The following is a 9,934-nucleotide window of genomic DNA, read 5'->3' as shown; positions in this document are numbered from 1 at the left end:
TGTGGAGCTCCATTACAGAAGGAAAGTTCTCTGTTTGTTTGGAACCTGAATCCCAGTGTATGAGGCAGCATATAATCTCAGAGCTGTTTAAGAGTCTGTGCCCTGTTGTTTTAATGAAGCCTGTGAGTTATATGGGGTCCAAGTATGAGAGCTCTGAGCTTTTATAGATAATCCCAGGATGCAAGGTTTCGGGGTCAGTATTCAGTGTATAAGATCTATGAGCTATTTGGAAGCCTGTATCCTAGAATCTTTGACACAGGGTATGAGTAGGCTGTTTGGGATCCTGTCTACCTGTGTGTAAGGTTTTTCAAATACGTGGGTATCTGTGTCATAGCATATGAGATCTTACAACAAGAACAAAGAACACTAGCTCACATCCAGATATAGGGATGATGAAAACAAGTATATTTGAAACATTGTTTTTGTTCTCTGCTTTATACCCTGGTACAAACAGGTACTCAATGAATATTTGCAGAAAAAGCTTCCCCAGCACACACATACTTTTTTTTCCTTTTGATGCAGGAGGCAGGCTTTGCAAGGAAGTTCCTGCTAGAATTTTATTACATTTCTGTATTTCTACTGTATTTATTTCTCTGGTTAGTTTTGTTTATGACAAATGGTTTGTCCATTTAGACAGCAGTGGATTTAGTTTGCTTCATTTTAAAATTTAAGTATAAAGCAAGGTTATTTTAGGTCAAAATGTTACATAGCTGATAATGCAAGTGGTATACTCTAGGGGCTGAATTGGAAAGATTAATCAGATGGCTGAGGTTTGAGGAACATACTTCTGGACAGCTCTACCCCCAACACAACACAAGGTCGTCAATCCCCCACACCTTGGTTTGTTCAGTCAATAATTCATTTATTGATGCCCACTCCAGGCTGGGTGGCGCTGAGGGGTGTACAAGAGGAGAACCAGATTCAGTCCATGCCTGAAGGTGAGTCTGGGGGAGAGGGCAGGATAGACACATAGACACACACATCTGGCATCTGGTAGCGGGACACACAGTCTTCACATAGGGGCACTCTGGGCACAGGTAGTCAGGAAAGGCTTTCTAGGGAAGGCCTCATAGGAGGAGGAAGCAAGGGGTGAGGCAGCCATCAGAACCTTTGCCTTTTGTATGTACATTTGCAGATAGGTAACTTTTGAGACCAGTAGACCCAGGGTGAGCACAAAGGGCTGGGGCCGGCAGGCAGCAGAGGCTTTGCTACCACTTCCCCATCCTCTAGTGGGGAACTCCTCCCCATTCTTGGCCTGTACTTTACCTTTTGCCATATGGGCCCTTTCCTGGTACCCACTTCCATGGATTTCAAGGCTTCCCTGAGACAATCCAAGTGTACCAGGTGCTCCACCCAGTGCCTGGCACCTCATCAATGCACATTTTTGTACTAAGTGCTATCTATGGACTATCTAGATCTTGGTTCCAGCTCTGAGCAGTCCCAGCAGTCATCACATCCCAGGTTAGGGCTCCCAGCATCCTCAGAGCTCCCAAGAGCCCTAGGTATCTTCTCTGTATTCCTTGAAAGCAGAGCTTTGGGCCCAGCCCACATCCAGGTCCGGCCAAGTCTAACTGTCTTCCTCTCACTGGTCAGTAGGCCATAGGCATCTACTCCCCTTCATGAGCAGAAACCAGCCTCAGCCCCCAGCCCTGGAGACCCCATTTTCTTCACTAGTACGGAGTCTCTGTGGTCAGGGAACCTGGTAGAGGTCCCACTGGGAACTCTTGGCTCTGATGCCTGCCTTCCCTGGGGTTGCTTCCCCATACCTTTTGGGCAGTAGTGAGGAGGCCTGCAGCAGACCCCTCAAGCTCCAGGCAGAAGCAGGTGCAAAAACAAACATCTTTCTGTTCTGAGGCTGGGCTAGGGCTCACCCCCTGGACCTCCTTAATGGGCCAGGAATCCCAACTGCAGAAAGTCCTGATGTTGAAAAATCACTTCTGAAGGTGGGTGAGGTTTTGTAAGTGCAACCCACAGATGGGCTGGGACAGGGAAAGGTGACTCCTGGAGTCGGTCCTGGCCACAGCCCTGAGCATGGAGCAGGTGGGGTAGGTGGAGGCAGGCAAGGCCCTGGCTGTCATTCCTTGACAGGAGGGCAGCAGTGGGGGGAGGGGTGGGCAGCTTCAGGCCCCCTCAGTCAGTCTGGCCACAGACTTCTAAAGGCTAGAAGAGGTATTTGCGGCAGGATTCAGTCCCACACTTGCATTCAATACGGACCCGCTTCTTGGGGGAGCCAGGGAGCCCAGCCAGGCCAAAGTTGGAGTCCATGCGGGTGCTCTCCATGTCCACGGGGTCCACTGTGGAGTCACAGCCAGGGAGGGTGAGAGGGAGGTGGGAAAGGAGGGAGGGAGGGAGGGAGGGAGGGGACTTGTTAGAAGGCCTGGATGAAGCATCCTGCTACCCTGTTTACCATGAGATGGGGATCTTGGTGGCAGGGTGCAGCTCTGGGATTTGAGTTAGGAGGGGATCTTAGGGTTGCTGGTTTGGGGCTAGGGTCAGGGGTCAGAAGATGGGGTGTTTAGGCCAGGCATTGAAGGGTGTTAGGTGAAGCAGGGAGTGAGGAGGGAACCAGGAGGATTGTTCAGGCAGGGGTCAGGAAAGAAAAGCCACCTGGGTGTCCAGAGGGATGTCTGAATTCTCCTGACAAAGATCTGCCCTTAAGTGTCTCAGAGGTGGTTAGTTTGTCAAGGAGGGGACTGGCTGAACCACAGCGTTGTCCAGAGGCTTGGAATGAGGAAGGCCAAGGGAGATTAGGAGTGGGTAGGAGTTTTGGGGTCATTCAGTCAAGACTGGAATCAGGAGTGTCTTAATTCTCCAGCCAAACATCTCCCCCAAGAAGTCTTAGGAGAAGCTGGTATAAATGTCTCATGGTTGGGATTCAGGGGTTGGGCATGAGGGGACCTGAAGGTGGGCAGGGGTCTAGAAGTCCAGATGGGAGACTGAGAATCAGGAATAGCATCATAAAACTCCAGCTAAAGAATTTCCTTTGCTTCTCTGAGTGATGGGTGTGCCTTGGGGAAGGGTCCTCATGTCCCACATCACTATATGCCCCTGCCCCCAGTCCCTTGCCACCCCCACCTTGCATGTTGTAATCAAAGGTGAGCTCCTCGCCTGCCCGGATGGTTCTTGTGGCAAAGAAAGCGATGCGGGGCAGCCGCTCATCAAGGTTGTCTATGAAGACATTGTACACCTGCAGGTTGGGGTCACACTGGGCGAGAAAGAACAGTGGGAGAGTGAGGAGAGCCCCAGTCTGCCCCTCCTCACCCCCCTCCCGCCTGCCTGGGGTACCCACACTGTGGTTGACGAAGTGGGAGATGTTGCCATAGTAGGCGGCATCCACGGTATACACATCCTCCACGTAGTCCAAGTCGAAAAGGTAGGTGGCACCCTGGCGGTCATAGATCTGGCCCCGCCGCTCTGCCTCCTCTGAGGTAATGATCTGGGAAAGGGGCAATGGGCAAGGGGAGACTAGCCTGAAGGGTCAATAAAGCCAGCACAGCTTCTGAGCCCTGAAGGACAGTGAGCAGGAAGCACCCCTTCCCCATGGACATATATGGGGCAGCAATGTAGAGGGTGTCAGCCCTTCTTAGGAGGCTGGGCTGCAACTGCCCGCTGCCTGACCCTCCTTAGGCCTCTGGATGGCCTGGTGAGTCTCAAGGGAGAGGGGAGGCTGGCCACACAGTCCAGTTAGAATAAAAGAAAGCATCTAGTAGTTTGGTGCCCATAGCACAGTGGTTACAATGCCAGCCACATACTCCAAAGTTGGCGGGTTCAAACCCAGCCCGGGCCAGCTAAAACAACAATGACAACTGCAACAAAAAATAGCCGGGCATTGTGGTGGGTGCCTGTAGTCCCAGCTACTTGGGAGGCAAGAGAATCGCTTAAGCCCAAGAGTTTTAAGGTTGCTGTGAGCTGTGATGTCACAGCACTCTACAGAGGGTGACACAGTGGGATTCTGTCTCAAAAAAAAAAAAATAGAAAGCATCTAGTAAACTTCTCCTGCCACAGCTCAGCAGTAACTGCCAGAGAATTCCCGAGTCTCCTGTGACCTGGGGACAGAGAAAGAAGGGGCCTATGCAGTGGCTCATACCTGTAATCCCTGAACAAGGTTGGAGGACTACTTGTGGCCAGGAGTTCAAGACCAGCCTGGGTCACATAGAGAGACCCTGTCTCTACAAACAATTAATTTTTTAAAAAAAAGCAAGGCATGGTGGCACAAGCCTGTAGTCCAAGCTACTCAGGAGGCTGGGGTAGCAGGATTACTTGAACCCAGGAGTTCGAGACCAGCTTGGGCAATAGCAGACTTCATCTCTACAGAAATATAGAGAAAAATTAGCCAGGTGTGGTGGTGGGTGCCTATAGTCCCAGCTACTCAGGAGGCTGAGGCAGAAGGATTGCTTGAGATCAGGAGTTTGAGGGAGCATTGAGCTGTGATGACACCACTGTACTCCAGCCCCAGCAACAGAAAATAATTACAATAACAGTAATAAATTATATATACATATATAGAGACAGAGAAAGAGAGCAGATTCCCCACCCCCAGCAAGACCTAAAGCAAGGGCAAGGAAGAATGAGACCCAGGTCACCACTGAGAGAGACATTGACCCAGGGCAAGGGAACCTGAGACAGCATAGGATCCAGCACAAGAAAGCAAGATCTGGCTTGGGCTTTGCAGACCTTAGAGAGGCCACAGAGAGCAGGGAGACGGGACCTCTAGAGACAGGGTTAGAAACACAGATTGACTCTTGTATTGAAGACTAAGGTCCAGAGAGAAGACCAAGACCCCTGAGAGTCTAAGATGGTAAGAAAGGCTTGAGGTCAAAGTCTTCAGAGACCGAATGACGGAGGTGAGGAAAGATGAAGAGAGACAGGAGTAGGGGTGAGAGAAGCTCTCTTTCAGCCTGATAACTGCTTCCCAGTGGGACAACTGGTGCTCAAGACAAGTGTCTCCTCCCAAGTCATCTCCTCCACAGCTGGATCCTCATGTGTCCTAGTAAACTTGCAGCTGTACCACCGTAGCCCCAGCCTGTCCTTACCTCCCAAATAGTGTCATTAGATCTTCTACCCTACTTGACCCCAACAAGATTCCCCTCTCTGGTCCCATGTCTCCTCTTCTTTCACAGGCCAGTAACTACAGCCTTCTGGCAATCCCCAAGTATAGTTGCCATGCCCTTCCTTGGGTGAGGGACTCCCTACACCCATAATTGCCCCCTCCTTAGCTTAGGGGGACCCCAGACCAGGGTAGGTCTTGCTCTACCTCCATGCCTGGGTTTCTTTCCACCTCTCTGCCCTGCCCGCCGAGGCCAGTGCCAGAACACTGCACAGCAGACACACAGGAACTGCTATTTATTTTTATTTTGCTTTCTGGCTCAGCGACCTGTCCTCTGTCCAAGTGGTGGTCCTCCAGGAAGCTCAAACACTCCATTCCCACGCCTCTTCCTACCTTTTCTCTCCCTTTGCCAGAGACCTGCCGAGGCCTCCTTCCCTGCTCATCCTCATGTGGGCCAGTGACCATGGTCTTCTGACTTGCAAATCTGTCCCTTTAGCAGGATGACCATGCTGGTGTCCTCACTGTTTCCTCTCTGCCATCACTTCCAGCCTGTGCCAACGATACCTTGAGCAAACCAAGATTTAGTGCCCTCAGCCACACTCACTGTCCATGCCCCAGCTCCACTCCTTAAGGAACCTGGCTACCCATACCCAATTTTTGTTTGTTGACTCATTTATTCAGTTTTTTTTTTTAATTGATGCCTGCCCTATGCCTAGCCCCAGCTCTCAAGGCTCACAGTCTGATGGGAGAGACACAGGGACCAGACTTGGTCTCCACCATCAGGGGTCACTGTCTGGTGATAGAGACAGATTTAGACCCCCACTATGCAATATGCAAGATACTGATTAGGAAATACAGTGTTTAAGGTTCGAGGGGGAAAGGAAAAGAGATACATCCTCTAAAGCAAGTGCAGATCATAAAAAGGGCTTTGACACCAGGTTGAAGAATGAGGACTCTCTCCTGAGGGATACAGAAGGAGCCACAGAAGCATTTTTTTTTTTTTTGAGACGGAGCCACAGGTTGTCCCCCTGGGTAGAGTGCCGTGGCATCACTCACAGCAATCTCCAACTCCTGGGCTCAAGTGAGTCTCCTGCCTCTGCCTCCCAAGTAGCTGGGACCACAGGTGCCCGCCACAACACCTGGCTATTTTTTTTTTTTTTGGTTGCAGCCATCATTGTTGTTTGGTGGGCCCGAGCTGGATTTGAACCCGCCACTTTAGGCATATGTGGCCGGCACCTTAGACACTTGAGCCACAGGCGCCAAGCCCACAGAAGCATTTTGAGATGGAATATGTGAAAAGTCAGTCTCCCTCTACCTCCAGGAGAATTCCTTGTGGCAGCCTTCCAAGCCTCCTAGTTCCCATCCCACCTCAGAAGCTGGCTGCCTCTCTTATTAATCCCTGGGATCAAAGGGCAGTGTCCCCTAGGCCCACAGGCATTCTGGGTGGTGTCTGAGCCATCTTTTTGTAGCTCCTCCGTCCTCCCTGGTCTCTGTCTTCCCGCCTGTCCTGCTCTTCCAGTCTCACCAGGAATGAGTCATACTACAAGCCCTCCAGGGCACAAACGGTTTCTGTTTCCTTTGTCTTCTTTTTAGTCTCACTGCATAATGGCTGGTTTTCTTGGAAAATTCAGGAAAATATCAGGCCATGTCCCTTTTCCCTAGCAGTTCTCCAGAATGATTGAGAAGGAAGACATAGGCCATAAGCTGGCAGCTTGCAAAGAAAGGGTGCTGACATGAACAGGTACTAGAAGACTTGCAGTCAGCTATTGCTCTGCCCCCTCCTGGATATGCAATCCTGAACGTTCTTTCTCTGCGCCTGTTTTTTCAGCCAAAAAAAAAAAAAAAAAGCCACCAGGTCTGGTAGACCACCAGTTTCAGGCACTTGGGCCTTTTTAACCCAATTTACTACCTTTGTAACTTTGAGCAAATTACTACTCCTCTCTGGGTAGGCCTCAGTTTTCTTATCTATAGAATGAGAATGACAGTGACAGAATCTCGTAAAGATCCAACAAGATTGTGGTTGTAAAAGGTGTCTTTGTTTTTGATAGGACACTGAGCAATGTTAGGAGTGGCTATGAGGACCGGATCTTGTTGAAGTCTATAATGCATCCTTATTTTATATGCCCTTTATCAAGACAGGGGAAATCAACATTAATTAGATGATATACTATCATTTAATTAAATTAAGACTCATCTTCATTGCAGAGATGTTAAAATAGGAATAAAATGCATGTTTTGAATGTGCAAAGTAGGCTGACATTCTGCTAGGTAAGGGTGGGAATACTCCACAGGAATGTGAAAATTCTGACCAGATGTGGAAGGGCACAAAGGAGTGAAGGGCAGATTGTTGGTGTCCTGACTGTCTCAAGTGGCATACAGGTAGGGGTGTATGCCTTCGATCACTTAACACCCTGGTATAGTGGATGGAACACCACCACATAATCAAGTAAATTAATATTTCTCTAATAAAATGTATGAATATTCACCACCCAAGTACGATAAATAAAGACTATAAATAAGCCAACTTGGGTCTCAGAGCCAGATGGGTTATAAAAAAAACCTTTGGTTTTCTGAATTTTATTTTATTTTATTTTATTTTTGAGACAGAGCCTCAAGCTATCCCCCTGGGTAGAGTGCAGTGGCATCACAGCTCACAGCAACCTCCAACTCCTGGGCTCAGCCTCCCAAGTAGCTGGGACCACAGGCGCCCGCCACAACGCCCGGCTATTTTTTGGTTGCAGCCGTCATTGTTGTTTTGGTGGGCCAGGGCTGGATTCGAACCCACCACCTTAGGTGTATGTGGCTGGCGCCTTAGCCACTTGAGCCACAGGTGCTGAGCCAGTTTTCTGAATTTTAGATGGTACTGGCTAACATTTATATAAAACTTAGTATATACTGAACACTGCTCAAATGCTTTCTCCAAGTGCTTCAGACATAAAACTCATTTAATTCTTATTACAGCCAGACATTGCTTTAGTACAGCAGCAAAAAAATAAATTCTTATAACAAGCGTAGGAGGTAGATGCTATTATGGTTCCCATTTTACAGATTAGGAAACTGAGGCACAGGGGTTAAATGATAAGTGTAGCAGTTGGGATTCACTCAGGCAAGCTCCCTCTGGACCACTTTGTGGTGCTGCCTCTTCAGAGGAGGGTGCGGAAAGATGAGTTGGCTCTGGTAATGTTCAGGGGCCTATGGCACCATCAGGAGGACTCATGAGTATAGGAGTAGTGAAGGGGCCTGGAAGTCACTTAATGTGGCAAAAGAAAGGCCAAGAGTAGTACACAGAGAACATGTGTAGAGAGTGGGAATGGTGGGACAGGGGTTAGAAGTCCCTGAAATGTTTCCAGCATGGTTGAGTAAGGACACTAAGGAAGAGTAGCCAGAAAAGTATCAGGCCCAGGGGACTCTGACACTGCCTGTGGGGTATACTCTTCAACTGTCAGGATCCTGCATTGTTGACGGCCTTTCCTCTAGATGTCAGAAGTGTGAGACTGAGCCACTTCCTGCTGTGTGTGGTCTCTAGAACTGCCGGGGGCCCTCCTCTAGACCATAAGGGGCCTCCAGTGTAAGTAAACATCCTCCTCTAGAGGTTAGGGTCCCTCTGAGGTCTGGACACCTCCAGAATGTGAGGACACTGAGGATATGGACGTTTCCTTTAGTCTGTCAGGGTGCTCTTAGGTGTAGACCCACTATCCTCCAGACTGTCCAGATCCCTCTGGGATGAGGACTTTTTCCTTACTGTAAGAATAGAGTGGGTGTGGACACTTCCCAAGTCAGACTGCCAGGCTCTTCCTCCAAGACATCAGGGTTACTCTGGGGTATGGACACCTCCTTCTTCCTTCAGACTGTTAGGTCCTCTGGCATGTGGCCACTTCCTTCAGCAGATCATCAGGGTTATCTGGGGTGTAGTTATCCCCTCCATACTGTCAGAGTCCTCTGTGATGTAGATTGCTCTGCCTCAGGGATGTCTCTGTCCCTCTGTAGTCTGACCCTCTCTACTTTACAGCTCCTCAGAGAAGGAACCTCTCCTTGTAACAAATATGACACCTTCTATTTCAGACATTTATTATTCACCCAGACCCCTTGTGTCTTCCACCTGGGCACATGGCTAAAGCACACCCCCACCCCCCTTGCACTGAGGTAAGGCCAACTGAGCGTGGGTAGAGTGATGTGCATTGCATCCATGCCTGGCCTGTTAAAAATCTCCCCTTCTACCTTCCACTGAGCCCCCACCCCAGCCCACCTGCTGGGCAATGTTAAGAATCTAGTGGAAACTCCAAACTCCAAGCCTATAAGGTACAGTAAAAGCACAACAGGGAAGGAGCCTAGGTGTCCTAGTTGGTGTGTGAAAGGATACCTACCCAAATACCCACAGTGGACTGTTCTACGAACAAAAAACTTTTCTGTATGTGACGCCATGCTGTCAGGGTTTACGATAGTGGCTGGCCTGCCCAATACATTCAGCTTTTCCCCAGTGTCCTGAAAGTCTATAGGAGGGGTAAACCAACTTCTGTCCAAGGCATGTCTGCATCCTATACTAAACTGATCATAAAAACTTTTGTGCATGGCGGCACCTGTAGCTCAGTGGGTAGAGCACCGGCCACATACACTGAGGCTGGCAGGTTTGAACCCAGCCGGGGCCAGCCAAAGCAACAATGACAACAACAACAAAAAAATAGCCGGGGTGGCTCAGCGCCTGTGGCTCAAGCGGCTAAGGCGCCAGCCACATACACCTGAGCTGGCGGGTTTGAATCCAGCCCAGACCCGCCAAACAACGACGGCTGCAACCAAAAAATAGCTGGGCGTTGAGTCCCAGCAACTTGGGAGGTGGAGGCAGGAGACTCGCTTGAGCCCAGGAGTTGGAGGTTGCTGTGAGCTGCGATG

General features: G+C 49.6%; 1 protein-coding gene across 1 annotated transcript in view; it reads right to left on the bottom strand.

Annotated features, from left to right (window-relative positions):
- Positions 1 to 865: 865 nt before the first annotated feature.
- Positions 866 to 9,934, bottom strand: part of SUV39H1 (suppressor of variegation 3-9 homolog 1) — a 13,999-nt gene continuing 4,930 nt past the window's right edge. The window contains exons 4-6 of the mRNA XM_023519038.1: positions 3,290 to 3,436; positions 3,076 to 3,205; positions 866 to 2,294 (exon numbers count right to left, since the gene is read on the bottom strand). Of these exons, the coding sequence (XP_023374806.1) occupies positions 2,161 to 2,294; positions 3,076 to 3,205; positions 3,290 to 3,436 (411 nt within the window). The 3' untranslated portion in view covers positions 866 to 2,160. The remainder of the gene's footprint in view (positions 2,295 to 3,075; positions 3,206 to 3,289; positions 3,437 to 9,934) is intronic.

This window comes from Otolemur garnettii, unplaced genomic scaffold (assembly GCF_000181295.1).
Source record: "Otolemur garnettii isolate 467f Iridium unplaced genomic scaffold, OtoGar3 scaffold00153, whole genome shotgun sequence".
Lineage (NCBI taxonomy): Eukaryota > Metazoa > Chordata > Mammalia > Primates > Galagidae > Otolemur > Otolemur garnettii.
Note: the sequence above shows the minus strand (reverse complement) of the source record. Positions and strands in the feature narration are given on the sequence as shown.